At 39.5% G+C, this 21017-nt stretch overlaps 1 protein-coding gene across 2 annotated transcripts in view; it reads right to left on the reverse strand.

The window, feature by feature from the left end:
* LOC120552183 (guanine nucleotide exchange factor VAV3) overlaps positions 1-21017 on the reverse strand; it is a 111234-nt gene that overhangs the window by 47998 nt on the left and 42219 nt on the right. For both annotated transcript variants that reach the window (XM_039789977.1, XM_039789978.1), the window contains exons 3-14: positions 16549-16607; positions 16343-16408; positions 12795-12903; positions 11686-11787; positions 10394-10462; positions 9561-9664; positions 9175-9274; positions 8324-8419; positions 1810-1878; positions 942-1028; positions 750-835; positions 358-490 (exon numbers count right to left, since the gene is read on the reverse strand). In XM_039789977.1, coding sequence (XP_039645911.1) covers positions 358-490; positions 750-835; positions 942-1028; positions 1810-1878; positions 8324-8419; positions 9175-9274; positions 9561-9664; positions 10394-10462; positions 11686-11787; positions 12795-12903; positions 16343-16408; positions 16549-16607 — 1080 coding nt within the window. The remainder of the gene's footprint in view (positions 1-357; positions 491-749; positions 836-941; positions 1029-1809; positions 1879-8323; positions 8420-9174; positions 9275-9560; positions 9665-10393; positions 10463-11685; positions 11788-12794; positions 12904-16342; positions 16409-16548; positions 16608-21017) is intronic.

Raw genomic sequence — 21017 nt, forward strand, 5'->3', positions numbered from 1 at the left:
CGTCCAGAGCTTAGCGCCGCCCAAGACGATTGTGATTGGTTTAAAGAAATGCAAACAACCCAGAGCATTCCTCCCCCCCGCCCCCGCCCCCCCCTATCGTAAAATGTATCTATGGTGTAGCCAGACCTTACTCCACAGCGCTGTGGAAATAGGTCTGGCAATGCGATACTAGGCATGGAGAGAAAGAGTCAGCACAGACAGAATGCCACAATAACACAACTAAACAGGGCTGTATCCATATGTGTGTGTGTGTGTGTGTGTGTGTGTGTGTTTGTGTGTGTGTGTGTGTGTGTGTGTGTGTGTGTGTGTGTGTGTGTGTGTGTGTGTGTGTGTGTGTGTGTGTGTGTGTGTGCGGACCTTCCGGTTCTCCTTGTCCGATGTTGGGTTGTTGGTGATCTTGAAGAGGTGCAGGTCGATCACTTCTTTCATCTCATAGTTGTCTCCTCGCCGCTTACAAACGATCACCGCAGCGTCGAACAGGAAGATGTGCCTGCGGTTCAAAAAGCATCATGTCAAAGTCATATTAAGCATATATTCATGTTACTCTGTCCAGTGCATGTTTGTCTGGAACTCATACCCTTGTACTTAACTTTATTTTGTTCTTCACCTACAAGACACACAGATTTAGTTTCTAACAGCACTTTGGCTTAAAGCAATACATACTCTGGCAGTTTTCCAACCACAGCACCTGATTCTAGTCAAGCTACAGTCATTCAGTCAGTCAACCAGCGTGTCACCTGACATCTCACCTGTCCTGTTTAGCTCGTTTGTCCACCGAGGCCACCCGTACCTCCCCGTCACCTTTGGGTCTCCCGTAGTTACTCAGAGGCTGATTCTGCAGACAAGGAGACAGAGAAATGATGGGGTATAATCTGACAGGAAGAAAAGCAATTTCCAAATGAGATCAGCATCTAATTATTTGGAAGAAACAGGTGGCTTACCAGGTTTTCAATGGATTTCTGATACTGATCTATTTCTCGCAACGTCTCATTGTCTCGCTTGACTTCGTTGACGTACTGAGCCAAGTCCTGTCAACAAATCAGAAATCAAAGGCTCTCCTTTTTCCTTTTTCAATTTTTTCCCCCATTATGTGCTAAGGTTGTCTTTCTTTTTGTGCTGTTTTTCTCTCTTTCAAAAGTAACTATTTGCTGACACTGTAAATGACATTGGGCAACTGAGCAGCCTTTGAGAGCTACACAATGAGCAGGACTTGCTGCAGAAATGCTGCATTTAGTGGACTAATTTATTTATGTGTGGTCAAAAGTTGTGGACATGTGATGACATGTGATGCATTGAAGTGCAATTCTTACAGTCTCTTTTTGGAGATGATCATGTTCTGTCATGTTTGTGAGCCTACACAATTTTTTATAGCAGCTATAGGAGTTAACCAACAATCCAAAAAGCAATATTGCTTTCCCTTTGAGGCCCTAAACCTAATTTATTCCTGTATGAACACACTTTTCTGTTTTCTTCTCACTAGTTTACAGATTTATGTGCAACAAGAAGGATTTAGCAACATTATTCAAATTTAAATTTAAAACAATTGTGGGGTTGTTTGCTGAAGTTGCCCAGTTAGCACTGTCAATCAAATTGGATGACAGCACGCCCACACAGTCCTAATGAATGAATTAGCAAGTGTTTAATGGCTTTAAGGGAATAAAACAAGACTTGTGCACTCTAAGCGGCTCATACTGGAAGAATGACTGTGAATATGTTTGTGTATGTAGCTTTGGGTTGGTCCTTTCACTCGGTGCATGCTGGGATAAGAGTGTGTTGAAATAAAATAAACTGGATAAGCTGATGATGTACCTTCATGGCATCCAATGCCGTCCGCAGATTACTCTTCTCTGTGGCATCTTGAGTGTGTTTCACCAGCTCCTAGTCGACAGAAACAAATCACAACGCAACATATATAGGTAAGCAAGTGTCCTATGATTACACGTCTTTCATGTCGTAAAACTGATTGAAAGGTCCCAAATTGTAAAAAGTGAGATTCCCATGTCCAGCAAGTCTAGGTGCTGTAAAAATACTATGAATGTATCAACACTCTCAATTCACAGAGGAATGGACACAGCCTGTAATCAGAAACGGTGCCTTTAAACGAGCCGTCAGGACTTCTGTACGGTTGTGATGTCACAACTATACTTTATATAGGTAGAAAGTGCTGCTACAGTGCCGTTACATTATTTGCCCGGCTGCAATGATGGTTCAGAACTGCAAAAAGTACTATTCCCCACAGTATTCCCGGGATGGGAGAAAAAGTAGTGCTCTGGTTTATTGCCATTTCTTTACATCAATCACAATGGTTTTGCGCTGCACTGAGCCACGGTGCCGCTGCAAAATAGCCTCGGGAAGGAACTTGTTTTGGTGGAATATGTGTGCGTTCAAAAGTTGTTAAAGTCGTGCAACAGAAAACTCCTATTGGACAGATGGTCTAGCTAGCTGTCTGGATTTACCCTGCAGAGATCTGAGGAGCAGTCAACCATAGTCCTCATAAAAGTTTTAAATTCCAACACAAAGGAAATAAGAGCATACGGCAGAATTTCCGGCAGCAATCCCGGAAGTGGAAGGGCGAGGATATATACTAACGACTAGCTAACATCATTTTAATTATATACCCAAAGTTAGAAATGTAAGGAGGAAAGCAAGGCTATTTGTCAATCACAAAACAAACAAAAAAGTGAAAATTCACATCGTTATCCTGTTGCTGACATACATACAGCCACATTCCACGCTTGAGATCATAATGCTTTGGCTCCAGATATGAAATGAAAAAGGTTACTCCGAAAAGAATCCTGTCCTGAAATAAATCAAATTTGGTGTGTGTGTGTGTGTGTGTGTACTCATCTATTGCAGGAGTGTGTGTGCAAGTGTGTATCTGAAATTGCTTGCCAGTGCCTGGCTCAGCGTAAACAAGACATCTAGACCTCAACAGTGGAGGATAAGGAAGGATGCCATGCATGTCCTTTATACAGGCCCATACAAACTGTGTACACACACACACACATACACACACACACACACAGATATACGCGCACACACTGAGCCGCTAAGGGAGATATATATGTCTGCTTGGCACTGCTCAAATCCCTGGTGTCAGTCAAGCTCAACCTGGGCATTATTATCACTAGCAAGACGACAGAGTCCTATTTATCAAGGCTCGCTCCCACCTCCACACATCCACAGAGATACGGAGGAAGGGAGTGGTCACACTGATAGCCAGGACCATACATGATGGATTCGTTGAGGGAATCGTGTTGCGGTGTGTTCAGGGGGGAAGAGAAATGATGAGCGGAGGCAGTGAGGAAGAAAGAGAAAAAGATTGATGACAAAAAAAGAGAGAAAGAAAGAACCACTAAGAAAGAGGAACTCGAGGAGCGAAGGCAAGTGACTAGACATTTGTTGGACACATTGTGGATGTCACCATGTGGAAAAGTAACCCAGCCGATGCTGTATTCAATGCAGCTAGCTATTACCCGGCTGTTACCCGCAGGGCTAATTTCTGACTGAACATACCAAATTAAAGCTGAGAAAATATGATAATTCTTTCTAATGTGAATAGAAAAAGAATACATGCATGGTCGCTTCTTTAAAGGCATGTATATTGTTCTGTTAAACTCTTCTGGATTCATTTCAGAGTGGACATGCAATAACAGATCTGCCATTCACTAGTGAAGGAAATATGCCCACTAGGCATTTCAATGCCTGTAAGGATTCACCGTAAATTATACAATACATACTATACTGCAAATCAAACGTGTGCCTTACAAACAGGTATACACAGCTATGGAAGCAAAGAAAGGCTGTAATAATTTTGATTTTGTAAGCAACTAAATACCTAATTTTTAAAATGTCACTTGTATTGAATACTCATTGAGATGCTATTGAACTCATGGAATTGAAATTTACAAACTGCGGTCAACAGTCAAGTGTGCAGGGTTTCTCTCGCCTGAAGGCTCCATTGCTTATCCTTGGTAGCATAAATGTTCAAGTTGGAATTTTTCCTCTGAAAATGACCGACTCAACCTGAGCAACTGTCTATATTTGTGAAGTCAAACAAAATACTTAAATGGTTTTATTATTGAGTAACTTGAAATTACATACGGGAAATATATAAAGTCAAACCACAATATTTTTACATTAAGTACTCAGTAGTAACCACATTTGACAAGTAGGTGTTCAGTTGCTTTTTTTTTTTGTTGTCTTTTTTGCTTCCATTCTAAGGCTCCTAACTCACACTATCTTGCGCACATTGCTCTGCCGAGGTTCCACAGTATACAAAAGGAACCAAAAAATAGTAGAGCTGCAAAGATTAGTCAATTAGTTGTCAACTATTAAATTAATTGTCTACTATTTTGATAACCGATTAATCTGTGTGTCATTTTTATAAAAGAAAAAGTCAAATTTTTCTGATTCCAGCTTCTTAAATGTGAATATTTTCTAGTTTCTTCTCTCCTCTGTTACTGCAAACTGAATATCTTTGAGTTGTGGACAAAACAAGACATGTCATCGTCATCTTGGGCTTTGGAAAACACTGATCTGATGGATTTTTTTATTGCTAAACGACAGTGGTCACAACTGAAGCACAACTCAAACCACAGTCTGCACTACCAACAGTCACCTGAGCTAAACAGTTCACATCACCTGCAAAACTCATTCCAAACAACACAACTCTTAACACGCATCTCAAAACAGGCTTAGTGCAGCCAAACACTGTGAACAATCCTCACTGAGATAACACACACTGTCACTCAGAACACACTGAGAGTAAAAACACTAGCATCAAACACCAAGACAGAAATTACAACCTTCTTGTCTTTACAGTTTGAACAATTTGAGTGACACTAATCAACAGTTTCTTTAAAGAAAAGATATTGATTTTATGTAATATACCAATTTTTATGTAAGGTAAACAGGAAGGAATGAAAATCAGCAGTTTGCTAAATATAGTATTTGGTCTCTAGTAATTTATGGAATTACTGGAAAAAAAACTAAATATGCATAACAGTAACAAAGAATAGTGTGACTAATCCTGCCTCTCTCCAGCATCATGCGGCAAGTTTTCTTCATCACATTGGATGTCTGAATCATCTCTGAATACAAATGAATGTTGTGTTTCCATTGCTTTCACCTCCATTACTTTCTGAAAAACAGTAAGAACGCAGTTTTACTATAATAAAGATATAGTTTTTCACTTCTTTTTTTTTATAGCTGTGTATTTAACCTCAGACATCTTACCAGAACATATTAGTATCTTTGCTCTTTTACCTGTTTCTCTTACAGTAAATGGTAGTGAATAATTGTTCCATTCTTATATGGTGTTTGTATAAAAAAAAAGGCTTTCTGAGCTTTCTCTATATAAATACTGTATACTGTATGTTCACTAACTAGTCTAAAACAATACACCTGCTTAGGCTTTCAGCTAAAATTCCAATCAGCAGTGTTTGAGGCACCAGACTGACATCTATTCTGTTTTGAATGTGTGGTTAACAGTTTTGACAGCAGTGTGTTAGCATTTGAACAAAGTGCTGTAGAACCAAAGCCATGGGATAAGTGTGTAGAGTTTTGAAAACTATGTTCAAGCAATGAAAAACGACGACTGTAGTTTGCGTTTTGCACGTGGCTTTAGTTTCGCCCACTGTCGTTTAGCAATCGGAAAAAAACTGTAATGAATCGAGAAAATTATCAATATATTAATCGACAATGAAGTATTAAAATAAGACACACTGAGACCGTATGCACTACCTATGGATGTCAGCTCCACACCCACCCACGCACATAGACAAAGAAATGCTGCTGCTTTTCTTTTTATTATTGTACTGTTTGTACATCACAGCAAACCCACATGCACAATATATACAGACCACCTTCAACTTCTTGAATTTCTTCTGTGCGATGAATAATGAAGACTGTGTGTCTGCGTATTTGCGTGTGTGTGTGTGTGTGTGTGTGTGTGTGTGTGTGTGTGTGTGCACCAGACGAAAAGGATAGGCCACGCTCACACACACATACGTGTATACTGACACACATACTGTACATACAAGTGATTTACTCTGAGGAAACTTTAGTTAGCTATATAATGTAGCTATTTTACAAATGCATGTCAATATTTCAACATGTGGATCATGAAACATGATAGAATATTATATGTAGTTAATTCAACAACTATAATAGAAGAAAAGTCCTGTGAGAGATTTTCACTGACATGTTAGTCATTTCTCCCTGACCCTGTCCTGAGCCTCCACAGCCATAGTTCAGCTTCACATTCAGATTCTTACCACTTCAAAAATACTTCACCTCTCCGTCTAGCTCTCTTTAGTGGTTTGTCTTGTTCCGTGTACTGCACTGTCCACACTTCACTTTACCGGTTTTCTCTCTCCTACTTCTTGATTGTCTCAATCAGATGACAATTATGTGCTGCTCTTTTTCATTCCGAGAGTCATGCAGAGGCGACAGAAATAGACGAGGGGAGTGTGAAGGACGAAGGCAGGGGACGGGAACCAAACGTGGTCAACAGCACCACCTAGTGACAGCGAGTCCTGCTGCTCATAAAGTCTGATTACCAATTATGGAGCCTTTTGGATGAATCCAAATCTCCCGGATGGGGCTCTGTCACCTACTGAGAGTGATCTATAAAGTCAGAGAAGACTTTAAGTTTCTGTCCAGCTTCATTTACAATGACAGTGACTGACATTATATACAGCGGTGAAGAGTTTTGTTAGAAATACAAGGTGATAGATAAGTATAGACAGCTTATTACACAGCTGCTTATGGACAATGATGGAAGAAGAAATACTCCATTATAAGTAAAAGCCCTGCTTTAAAATTTTTACTTATGTCTCAAAGACAGAAGTATTATCAGGGAAAGTGTGTGTTATGTTACTATATCTATATATTGGATTATCTGATTATTATAACATGTATGCAGTATGTTAATGATGCAGCTAGGATGAGGTGTAGCCAACTTTAACTACTTTATATTCTGATGGGTAGTTTAAATAAAAAGTATAAAAAGTAACTAGTATATATAGCAAATAATATCAGACAAATGTGGTGGAGTCATAAATATCATAAAATGGACATGCTCAAGTACAGTACAAGTACGTTCACAACACTACGTAAGTAGAGTACTTGAGTAAATGTACTTAGTTACTTTCTACCACTGAGTTGCAGTGATGCTTGATTTCATACAAAGACTGTTTACATTTTTAGCATAGTTAAGAAAGAACAGAGGACATTTTTTTATTTCCTAATGTTACTGTGAAGATGTATAATGCTGCCAGAATCCAAATAATTCAAGAAGAATTATAGGACAGTTTAAGGTTTACAAAAAACATTGTTTCACTTTTTATACATACAAATACAGCAGAGAAAAATGTATGAAATAAAACTAGAATACAGTCTATTTACATCTTAATCAATTTTATCCAACCTTGTTTTTCTGCCTTTTTTCATTTAAAGTCTTTGTATGCCTGAAAATCACTGAAATATTAAAGCGCTCATATTATCCTTTTTGGCTTTTGCCCTTATCTTTATTGTGTTATATATCTTGTTGTGTATGTTATAGGTTAACAAAGTGAAAACGCCCAAAGTCCACCCCAAAGGGACTTACCATCTTCCAGAGAAAACACTGTTCACAAACAGCTCTATTGTAGTCCAGCCTTTACTTCAGAGACAAACATGGTCACTTTGTTACACACGTTATAATGCTCGCCTAGCTGCTAGCATGGCACGCCCTCATACTCTGACACTTCTGACTGGCTAGTAGTGCTTACCTAGGTAATGCTCATGTGCGACTCCCAACAAAGATGGAAGAGAAGTGAGATGCCTCACACTGTAGCTAAAACAGAGAGCTCAACACACAGGGTGAAAAGAGGAGCTGCAGCAATGTGCAGTACAACAAATATATGGTGTTTTCTGAAAATTAAACCACATAAACCTATTCTGGTACAACCTCTAAATACAACTATGAACTTGAAAATTAACATAATATGAGCACTTTAATATTTCAAAATAAAAAAATCTTAAAAAGAAGAATTTTTTATTGTCTACAGACATGAAAATATCTGTGTGGAAGCCCACATCAGCACTTTCAACTGGCTTTCTCCTCTAAATGATATATATATAAAAAAGTTATGATACTAAAGACAAAACATGCTCAGTGTATTCACAGAGGAGTAGGCAGACTCCAGAGGGTTTGAATCAGTTGAGCAGAAATCTGTTACTTGGTGTTCCCACATTCACGGCTTTACACCATGATGACATAACAACTGTGTGACTACATAAAAAATAGTATAGTATGAGATAGGTTGTAGTACTGTACCTGCAGGAGGAGGTGATACTTTAAGACTCGCTGCATAGGAACCACTAGTAGATCCCTCAGTGTGAACTTGCCGTGGTTGGCTCTCTTTGAACATTCCTGTAAGAAGACAATATATATATATATATATATATATATATATATATATATATATATATATATATATATATATACACCACCCCGTGACGTAACACATGTAACCTGAAAGGAGCCGAACTGTTAAAAGATGTTCAGGGGCTCTTAATAAAAAAAAAATACTTATTTGAACTATCACTTTCTAGAAATGAGTAGAGTAGTACAAGTAGGAGTCTCAGTGAGCAAGCCAGGGTTTCCCCCAGAAAAATAGTTTAGCCCAGTGGCAAGTATCTTTTTTTTGCAACGAGGGCCCAGTTGGGGCCATTCACAGACTGATGGCAGCATTAATGTAGGGCCCAATAGTTTCTGTGATAACAGAATCACGGATGGAATTGCAAAGTTTTAAAACCGTATAAGACAGATTCCATAGGGCCGTACAATTAAGTCAGTGCTAAAAGCTAAGTGGAGATTCGAAAAATATGACTGTCTAACTTTCCAACCGAGCCGCCCAAATGTAACTGTAGTTTTAAAAAAACGTCTTAAAAAAAGGCCTGGTGGGGGGCAATTTAGGGGCCACCGGGCTTGCAATACACTGGGGGGAATCACTGCAAGCTATTAGAGCTTAATTGAAAACTTTACAATCATGTATGCTTCCAGCTGTGGTGTTATCATCTGCAATGCCTCAGATACACACTTGAGGGCATTCTCTGACCATGCTGAGGGGATGAGAAATGGAAACTTGTCACTGCGGCTCTTAATAATCATGAAAAACAATTTACCTCTAGCTTCATGCGTATGTCCTCTCTGTCTTTGCAGATGTCATCCAGACTGGCAATGGCTGTTTCCACATGGCTGCAGTATTTCCCATAGATCAACAACCTGGGACGGATCAAACACATGCAGCAGGAGGTTAAGAGAGGAAGCCAGGGTGCCTGCATTATTCTGACAACAGTATCTTATACTTTAAAAGGCAGTTTAATAATGTCATAGATCGATCAATCGATCAATAGATAGATAGATAGATAGATAGATAGATAGATAGATAGATAGATAGATAGATAGATACTTTATTGATCCCAAAGGGGAAATTGTATGTACAGAATGTATTGTAAGAGCTTTACCGAAATATAAGGGCTTATTAGAGGTTACAAAATTCATAGCTTACCTCTCTTTGAAAGCGATGAAGATCTGGTAAACGTTCTGGGCACTTCTGTGCTGGACTGAGTTTTGGATTTCCAGCAGTAAACATTTGTGAACTTTAACCAGGTCCTGAAACACAAACATACTGTACATCAAACTTCTGTTACTTTCATTTAGGTCTGCAACTAATGATTATTTTTCAGTATTTCAGTGATTAATCCATCATTTGGTCTACACATATATTGTCTTATTATCACATACGACAATAAGAAACGCAGCAATTCACAATTGAGAAGCTAGAATTAGGAAAAGTTTGGTATTATCAAAATAACCATTTATGCTAACCAGCTAATTGATCATTATTATTATTGAATTATATTTTACTGGAATATTATTTTACATGATTTCACGTGTAAAATAAATGGATTGGTTGATACTCATTTCAGCTCAAGTTTCATTTTATACAAAACATTTTTTATGACACATTCAATACAATTTGTGGTACTCTTTTAATAGTAATGTGTACCTTGTGTGTTCCTTCTAACAGGCAAACAGTATGCTTGGTCATTGTGAGCATGTTAGCATAACATTCAATGTATTTAATACATATTTAATGCATATTAGCATAACATTCAATGTATTTAATACATATTGAATGCTGTGTGAACAGGTGTGTTTCAATTTGGAGAATAAAAAAAGACATGACAGTGTGACACATTCAATGTGGAATTCATTAATGTTATATTTCACACCTGCGCCTTTCCTACTGTGACATGTCTGCAGTGAAAAGGACCCTTCAAAAAAAATGTTGTTGACCACAGAGTCAGACATAGTCACACTAAAAAGACAATGACTTACCGGGATATTTACAAACACCTTTTCCATCTCGGCCATGGATAGAAACATGGTGAGGGGCATCATAAAGTGCTGCAGCAGAGAGAGAGAGAGAGAAAGAGAGAGAATGTAAGAGAATGTAGCTCGTCCCCTCCGCAGTAAGAGTGGGAAAGTCATTTTAAAGAAGCTATTATATTATGGGGCCAATTTGCTACAAGAGCTACAGTCAGCAATAACAAGCAGGACTGTCTGGTTCACGCGACAATAATCTCATTTTCAGAGTTTGCAATTTAATGATTTCCTCTCAGAAAAAGTCCCGCCGCATAGTCACCTCTACATCTCAAACTAATTTCCACCGTCCACTTCGTATCGAAACTCATCTACCGAGTACTCCGCTGGGAGAGGAGGAAAGGTCTTTTTCCAGACGTGAACGTACACAAGAGGGAGAAGACAAGTAGCTGTGGCTGGGGGCGGGGAGACGGCGGGCCGGTAAAAGTGCAGGGTAAGGTGGAAAACATCCACGGCAAAAGGGCTTTTCTCATAGTTTGTTCTTAGCAGTGCTGGGAATACTCATTACCCACTACTAATTTCAAAAATAAAAATGTATTCTTTCACTCTTTTCTCTCTGGGAGTACAGATTTGTTACACTACTCATTATTTTTTCCATTATACCCCAAATGACAGTGAGTCAGTTTCACAGTTTCTCATATTGCAAGTGATAAGGAGGTCAAATTGATTTCTAGTTCTCTTGTCATGGTTTTACTGCATAAAATCAATAGAGCGGGACAATTTCCACCCTAAGAAAGTTTACTTTAGTTTCACGTTTGACCCACTGCAGTGGAATGTAGGCTCAAATTATTGAATTTATGATTAGTAATTTGTATTATTTCTGATAGTGAAATTAGCTATGTAGTATTATTGTTTTTATGTTTGTGTGTACCCCTCTTGTAATATGTCATGTGTAGTTTTATATCTGGACCTAGAGTCTGTAAATAAAGTTATATATTGTGATAAGCAGGGCCAGACAGAAACTGGGTCACCACTTAAAACTGTAAAAAAAAAAAGAAATCTGCAGATTCCGTTTGGGTCTTGTGATAAGTAGCATTGCTATGATTGTCATTTAAACCAACTCTGTCCTCAGTTTGGACATAATTTAGTCTGTCAGGGACCTGGAAAAACACATTATGCAATAATATACTGTCATTTTTTTCCCATTTAGAATAGTTTTTAAGGTCTTGATGTTTCACTCAAATCACACATCTCATAGACATACTTAACCTGTGACAAGGGGTCAAGCCCTATTAGCAAGTCAGTACCTTCTCTATAGACTCCAGGGTCTCAGTGTATTTCTCCTCTGTCTGCTTGATCTCTGTCAAACAGCAACTCCTGATGTCAGTCTCTGCTTGCTTCTGGAACGCCTACACACACACACACACACACACACACACACACACACACACACACACACACACACACACACACACACACAGGACTGTTACTATGTGTCAGCGCTGTGGGCTGACAAACTGTTGAGTCTTCATCCAGATGTAGTCTACGTAACCCTTTTAAGCAAGGTCAGAGTCACACATGCTAGCTAGATTGTCTGCCAATTATGACAGAGTATGAGGTACCATCGTATTTATTGAACAAAGCATTTATAATGTGAGTAAAAATACAAATTCACCTAATAGTAAATAAGAGAGATTTTTTTCATGGAATTCAATTAGCCTAGAGACTGTGTATACGCTAAATATGAAGATACAGCCAGCAGCCTATTAGCTTAGTTTAGCACAAAGACTGGAAGGCAGGGAGGGAAAAGGTAGCCTGGCTCAGTCCAAAGGTATCCACCTACCAGCACCTCTAAAGCTCAGTAATTAACATGTATTGTGTTTGTTTAATCCAAACAACAACTGAAGAGTAAAAATGACAAGTTGTAATTTTATGGAGAGTTATCCCCTACTGTACTTAATGTGTACGACAAGACTCAGGAAGTCACTGTCACTGAACCAGAACTATAGTCTAGCATCGCTCCACATAAAACCACAAATTGTGTTTTTTTCAGTTTTGGTACAGATTTAAACAAACAACATATACTGTACTGTATTAGGTTAATTAGTGCGCTTTAGAGGTGCTGGTAGGCATATTTTGTTACCTTTGTACAGTCATGCTAGCTTCCAGCTTTTATGCTAGGCTAAGCTAATTGGCCACTGGCCCTAGCTTAATATTTAGCTAATGTACAGACATGAGAGTGGTAACAATCTTCTTATCTCTCTCAGCAAAAAAAAGAAGAAGAAGCAAATAAGCATATTTAATGAAATGCCAAATTATTTCTTTAAATGCAGATGGTGACTCAATGTGGCATGTGCCAAACTGAGTCAGCCTGTATTGAGGTATGGCAAAAAAAGTGAGTGTTAGGAAGACTAACTGGAGGCGGGATAGCTTCTGTCTTCATCAGGTCCTCATAGATCTCTCCTCCATCTTCATCATCATACACGCAGTCATATAGATCCTCCTCATCCTCCACCCCGTTCTCACTGCAGCACACATGACAGAATATGGTACTGACATGACATTACATCACACATCTGTTTGATCCTGAGGTTTACTGTGAGTGGGTAATGGTTTTTACTCCTCATGATATCCACATGAAACGTTGACGCAAAAACACCCAGTTGTGGTTTTTACAGAAGTGGATTTCAATACAATACTACAAATCTTGTTAGCCGGGCACGACACTTAATCCTTGGCTGTGAAAGTGGCTCAGAAACACACACACACACACCCCCACACACACACACACCCACACACACAAGCAAAGACTATTATGTGTGACGCCACAGGCCTGTTCCGACTGCTCACATCTGAGCCAATTACTGTACCTTGGCAAGTGGGCTAAAATGACATGACTCAGTGCTTGTGTGTGTGTGTGTGTGTGTGTGTGTGTGTGTGTGTGTGTGTGTGTGTGTGTGTGTGTGTGTGTGTGTGTGTGTGTGTGTTTTTGTACTATGTGTACCTTAGAACCAAAAGTCCTTAAAAGGAAAGCAACATGAGATGGTTCTCTACACAGAGGATGTAAAGCAATTAAAGCACTTGTAAGTGTGCAGGTATGTTAGGGTGAAGAATAGAGGGTGAGGGGTGAGGATTAAGCATGGGACTGTGTAAGCTGTGGTGGTGTAGGTAAGTTTTGTTTGTGTTTGCCTTCATATCTGAAGTAAGATAGCATGCTGTTTTGACCAGCAGGGACTGATATTCTTATTTGCATGGAAAAAAACAGTATACGTCAGGTAACTGCACTCATTGTACAAGTAAACAAATACCCCTGAAATAAATCCTAGAACAAACTTAGCTACAACACCTACACTGAGCTAAAGATATTTCAAGTACATTTTCTAAATTATTATCCTGTGTCCCTGTTTTACTTGTTCAGTTATATGAATCATATAATTACAGCATTTTCATACATTAGGTTATCCAATCAAATGTGATTTGGGATTACCTGATAACCCTGGCCATATTGTATAAAACAGTAGCAGACTGTTAGATCATTGGTTGTAGTAGCTGCCACAGCAATGTCCTAGTAGGAGGTATGTGTTTGGATCTAAGATGGCAGAAACTTTGTTTTCATTTCCAAAAGAGCATGGTTGTGGTATAATTTATGAATTTCTCCCTCATCTTCAACCTCCTGATCTAACAATGTGAAGGGTGAGGGAGACATGGCTGGAGGCCAACAACTCTCAATATCGTCAGTACTAGAACAGTTTTGGTTATTTCACATGACACATTCTCATTATGTGTCATGTTCTCTCTGCTCATCTCATGCTACGTTTACACGTGGCCGGCTATTTTCAGAAACATTTAATGATTAAATAAGGTAGTGTCTCCAAACACCATCAATTATAACTTGTCTCCTGCTAGTTGTACTACAGCACCTTTAAAAAATAAGTTAAATTAATAAATATTTTAGTTGTATCTCTTTTCGGTGTTGTAATTTGTAGAGGTCCCTAAGCACTCGTCTTACTGCCGGTAGCAGTAGCAGCAGAGAGCAGAAGCCAGCAGGCAAGTGTTATTTACAATAAACTCCTGGTGTACTTACAAACTTTCCAATCCATCGTTTTATGAGTACATAACCTATTTGTACTAGTGTAGAAGTTTGGTATCATTTTGGGCATTATTAGTGGGGTAATGTACAAGATACACTCTTTGATCCATTAGTGCCTGCACTAAGCTATTCAGCTGATAACGCTAACTCTCCCAATGTTAGACCCAGGTGAAAAAAGCTTCTGGGGGGTTGTTTGGCTCGAGGTCGTGGTGCAAAGGACCCTAGGGTGAAATTACTCCGAACCATCACTTTAAGACTTTTTAAGACCTTTTAAAGACAAGTATGGATGAAATTTAAGACTTATATCATGACATCAAGAAACAAAAACGTCAAATGTCAGAATCCGGAAAACAAGCCTTAAATTCAGTTTTTTTCAAGCCAAAAATCGCTAAACCTGCACCTCCCCATAGCTGAAGAATAAAATTTGTTTTATGTCTGTTGTACAATCCGAAAGAGACTTGCGCCAATAAGAGGAAAGCTGATTGACTGTAATATAAGTTGCATGTAGGTCTCATTGGTAGTCGAAATACAGCAAATTATATTTGGACTAGAAAAAGAAAGAACTAGAACACCACAGAATAATAATAAAAAAATTGTAAAGCGCTGTGGGAAAATTTCAATGAGCATTAGAAGTAGCGTTGCACGGACGTAGGAAAATTAAGACATGTTTAAAACTATTTAAGACCTAGAATTTGAGACTTTTTGAGAAATTTTAGACTATTTTAGGTTTATTAAAACCCTGCGGAAACCCTGACATGTTAAACACACAATGGGCCTAAAATAGTTTGGTCAACGCTTGATGGTGTTAGTGTTAGAGTATAGACGATTGGCTCTAAATGGTCAACAGTCGAGCAAAGCACTGTTGGGTGAATGGGTATGTTTCTGTGTCCATTTGCTGCTAAACTGAGCAGATGGCAGTTGAGAGGTGGACACGGCTCTGTTCAGTGTGATCCAGGCTGCCAGTTACACCTCCCATCCACTGCTGGCTGCTGTCAGACCGCTGTTTTTGCTCTGTCACTAACGACTATAGGCTGCTTCCTACTCTAGGAGCTGTCAGCGCTGAACATAGAGCAGAGCACCGTGTCAGTGTGAGGCTTCCCAACAGCATTTTCACTGTAAGATTATCTGTCTACACTGACTTACATTACTGCACAATTTACAATAGCTCTGCCTTTACAATGCAACTCAAAACCAATCCTGTACTTTTCCATTTGTGTCAATGGTTTCTGCTTGGATCCAGGAAGTTACATTTGACTCTAGGCTCTAACAATAGACAAATATAAGCCTCATTAATCAAGCACGTGCTATGAATAGAAAGGAAAATGTTTTAGATTCACTTTTTTTTGCTGCTTTGCACATAGATAAATGATTTTGTGTCAGGAGTTCTGTTACCAATGTAGGTGTCTTATGAGTTTGTTCCCTGTTCACTTTCAAAAGTGGAACATGCAATATTTGTTGTTTTGATAAAGTTATTTTATGATATAATTGTAAAACAAAAAAAAGCATAAATCAGAAGATGTCAGCTGTCATGTTCAAATGTTATTAGAACCTCAGTTAATTTTTCAGGTTAATTTGATGTCCCCAATTCAACTCCCTCAAGTTCAAACAGGCTTTAAGGGTATTTGTATACATGCAAATCTGTAATACTTTAATAAGTGTGTGTGGGGGATCGGGTGTGAAAACAGGCTGGAATTATTATCAAGCCCACACGACTTGTGATTTACTAAGAAAAGAGTGGGGAGAGCTCATGCTGAACGCCTTGGTGGAGGTGGCTGCGTTCCAGTCAACACCCTGGGAACAAATGTTGCCTGGGCCCACAACAGCCTGCAGACTTGAGGAGAGGAGAAGAGAAGAGAAGAGAAGAAGAGACGTACTCTATAAGGTCTTCCAGGTGGTTGTAGATATCGTCATGTTCAACACTATCCTCGGATGGAAAGGGCCTTTCAAGGGAAACAGAAAGCAATCTGTGTCAATCTTAAAATGTCATTAATAAATAGCCTGCCATAGGATACATAGTAGATTGCGTCATGTAATACTGTATTGTATATAAGTATGTATCGTGAATTTCACTTCAACATACCTGACTCCAGTTTGCTGTGCAAACACTGTGTGGGAAAGTTTCGAGAGTGTGTCCATAACCTGCAAGGGGAAAAGGGATTTGTTATTTTATCAATATTATTTACATTATAAAGCACATTATACAGTCTGGAAGGCAGGACCTATGACTGATGGGGTTTGTTGTTTGGGTCTTGGTGCTCTCGTGGTGCTGCATTTCTAAGCGGAGACACATGAGGGCAGCATTCTCAAACACTCCAACACTGAGACATTTTAACTGTGTCATTTATTTGTGTGCAATAAAAGAAACACAGTCACAATCTAAGAGATTAAAGAGAGCTAAATAACATGCAATTATATTGTGAAATATAAGTCATTCTAGTTGCTAGCTATTTCTTGGTTGGACTTTTTATTTCTTTGGTATTTCTTAGTGTGAGTGTGTGTGTGTGTGTGTGTGTGTGTGTGTGTGTGTGTGTGTGTGTGTGTGTGTGTGTGTGTGTGTGTGTGTGTGTGTGTGTGTGTGTGTGTGTGTGTGTGTGTGTGTGTGTGTGTGTGTGTGTGTGTGTGTGTGTGTGTGTGGCATTAGGGCCCATTTTAGTATCAGTGATTGTACTGGTTTAGATTTGTAGGGATTGGTTGTAGTTTTATTTGTGATGGTACTTGTTGCTCAGATTTTATTGGTGATTGATGATGTGTTTTTTTTTTTATAGATGTCTGCATTTATTTATCTGGATTTTAATGCAAAAGCACATGACTGGCACCTTAATGATGGATTATAGGACTTTAACCACTTTAAATGATGTGATGTATGTATTCCATGTGGTTATTGTCAGTGCTCCACTTAATGGGGATGTCTTTTTGTTGTCTTTTGTTGTGCTGTGTGTCTGATTGTCTGACACATGTGCCTCGCTGCACCACAAATAAAGTTGAAGAAGTTGAAGAAGTAATTAATGTACATAGTCATACAATATAATTTTTTTGTGTGTTTTAACATCGCTATGTGGAAAATGTTGTGTTGCCTCATTTGACACAGTAAACAGTTAGCAGTACAGTAGCGACAGAGCAGCGTCACATAAACTGTTCAGTAATTTATAGTGCTGTGAAGTTAACCGCATGCACTCGTGGGCTGACATGATTGCTATTTGTATGGCATGTAATTTCACGCTGCTCTGCTCAGTCCTGCCGGTACCCTTAACTCCCTTTTTGTGTGTGTTTGTGTTTTTGAAATCACCTGCCTAATGAACCATACAGTTTTACAATCTGAGTCAACGCTCCACAGGCAGCTCTGCTTATTCATGTTTTGCCACCTGGCAAACAGCCCACAAACCTCTTTGTGTTGGGGCATCTACCCACTGATATAACTCGTGGACGTGCCAATGAAAACATGCCCGCACACTCGCATTCACACACACACACACACACACACACACACACACACACACACACACACACACATCATAGATGTAACCGTAGATACGTACATCTGGCCTGGAGCAGAAGCTCTCAGAGATCAATACTGATCACACAACTGGCCTTTCCCTTCCCCCATCAGTCAATAGAATAAACAGTGGAACACAAAGGACAGAGAGAGGCAGAAACATGTTTCTGCTCACATCCTTTAACCTATAAACTGTAACACTGTGCACCACTGGAACTGCTAATGTGACATGTTGTGCTTCACTGATTTAAAATGAATGTCCGTCCAATGTAGGACGCTGAAGATTGATGGACTTGTAGCTGTTTTTAGGAGCCGTATTCAGTGTTTTTAACCACTCGAATATTAAGGATCTCTAATAGATTAGCAGACAGTGTGGATTGCACAATATGCAATCAATCAAACCGTATCCATCAAAATAGAAGGCGGATGACACTAACTGACATTCCATATCCCATACATGTGTCAAAGTCTGACTTTAACGAAGCTTTTCATTATATCACAGAGTTCCGAGGCAGCGGTGCATTAAGAACACCATGAAACACAAAGTCAAGCTGAGTTTATCAGTCGGGTGTCTGATCAAAGAGTGTCTGTGAGTGGTGAGCAGCTGAGAGAGGGAGCAGAGCCGTGCTTCTGATGGAGCTCAGCAGCAGTGATTATGCCACATCATGAGAGGAGGTAGCACTAATGTTTCACACCACATTGGTAACATACATTTAAAGCAATCTAACAAATAGGAATTGGTTCATGTGCTTTCCATAATAATTCACTGAGCCTACTTACATGTTTTTAGTTCTCTTGATAGAGGATGCATACTTTATGATACATCAAATTGGAGGATTTCTTTTACTGTATATTAGATACAGATGAAATGTGTTGTTTTTTGTTAACCCAAAACAACAGGAGTTGGCTCCATACAGCCAACAACATCTACCAATTAGGTACAGCCGCCTTTGTGTAGCCGAACAAAAAACCCAGGGCAAAAGAAGTATGCAAAGCTGTTCGCTGCTGTCTGTTTACAAGTGTTGAGGAGTACTACTGCTGATGTGAAAAGTGGTGTATTTCTTGTGCTCTTTGAGATCTGACAAATTGCCTCACGTGATGTCACTTGAGTCGGCATCGGTTGGTGCTACAAGTTTGAAAATGAAAGAAATCAGGGTGTGTGGAGTTTGAGAGAAATTATGTTACCAGACCTCTCTGTAGCCTGCTTCTCATCTCTGCTTGAGGCTCGAGGCTATGCGAGCTTCTGCTGGCACAACACAACCAAAAACTCACATCAAACTGTTGCCAATTGATTGCATTGTGGGTAATGTAGGCTTCATGTTTCGACAAGGTGTAAATGAAAAAGACGAAATCTTTGGTTCTGCTGCATCAAATGTGATATATTTGTTTAACACTGTCCACAATGTTATAGTGTGCTGAATCAATGGAATACTATTTTAAGAGTATTGCTCTGAGGCCACAGTAATAATTTTCACATTATAAACAAGAACCAAAACCAACACCAATTGAGCCTAATTAAAGCTAAGCACAGATAGAAGTCCTGAAGCAGCAGCCTGGGTGTTAGAATTCTTCTGGACTAAGTGTGAGCTTCAGCAAGCAAAAGAGGAAGGAGAAAAACTGATTCTGACTATTTGCAACATGGCAACTAACAATTAACTCAATATACAGCATGTGCTCAGGAACTACAATGCATGCCAACAAACACAGATATGAACGAGTACAGTGAGAATGACTTCTGAGTGTGTCATCTTAAACTCAAAGAGAATTTTCCTGTTATCAATCCTCACACAGTCATCAGACAGAGTCGATAGAGTTCCCCTTCCAATAATAAATGAAGGGCATGACATCCGGAGGCCAGTTGGTTGGTACAACATGTTCAAAAGCTGAAGACCCACTGTGCAATGAACAGAGCTTTGGAGGCTTTCCAGTTATAGCTGGCAGGCACTTTTTAGGGGGGTTGGGGGGGGAACAAGTCGTGTATAGTTGTGCTTTTTGGCTTCACTGAATACATGAGTCACACACGCATTCCCAACAAAACTGACCATCTGCACACAGCCAAAAACATATTATCCATCAGCGGACGCACCACTGTTAATAGAAATGTCCACAAAGGAAATGAGAGATTAAGAGGCAATGTTTTTAGGTTAAAAAAAACTTAATCAGTCAGCAAAGCAAAAAATGCATCATGTCAGACTTAAAAATACATCATGATTCAGCTGTCACAAGGACTTCAATCCAAAACTGGCACAGTATCTGTTCTTTAAAGCTGCACCGAGCAACTGTGTCATCAGCCAACATCAATAAGTGAGGCTGAGATAGCAAAAGAGAAAGCTGCCCCGTCTAGGAAGACATTATCCAAGACTTACTAATTAAAAAGGTCAAAGGTCATGCATTAGCTGTGGTGTCCAGTGTGTGCACATAAAGCAGAGGGACCGGGCTCAGCAGCCGTGACGCAGATGAGTGTGTGTGTGTGGGGGGGCTAATAAAGCTGCCCTGTCTGACCACGGCTGAACCGCTGGATCCAATAATTCACACCGGAGCAATTAAGGCAGGATGAGAGATGTGTCTGCCTAGACGACAGGGAGACAAGTAAAGGGAGACAAGTACACAATATGTGTGTGTGTGTGTGTGTGTGTGTGTGTGTGTGTGTGTGTGTGTGTGTGTGTGTGTGTGTGTGTGTGTGTGTGCGTGTGTGCATGCGTGCGTGCATGCATGCGTGCTTGTGTGTGAATGCGGGTGTGGAAACTACATCAAACATCAACATGTCCATGTTTAGTATTTTCACAAAACATATTTTCTATTGACATGCAAACCCACTCATTACCTCCTCAAGAAAATGGATGATGTATTTTAGATGTGTGACATGCCAACAGTTTTACTGGTTTCACGCCTAACCCAGCAAGCCGTCCCAGTTTTTGCACTCCACTTTTACTCCTCCATCCTGCAGCTTTGCCTTCCAAACCAAGAAATATGAGCACTTAATTCCTGTTTACAGACTGTAATTGAGGTCACCTCCCCACTTCTGAAATCCGTGCTGAAGATGGTGCTTAACTGCA

The sequence above is a fragment of the Perca fluviatilis genome, chromosome 22 (assembly GCF_010015445.1).
Source record: "Perca fluviatilis chromosome 22, GENO_Pfluv_1.0, whole genome shotgun sequence".
Classification (NCBI taxonomy): Eukaryota; Metazoa; Chordata; class Actinopteri; order Perciformes; family Percidae; genus Perca; species Perca fluviatilis.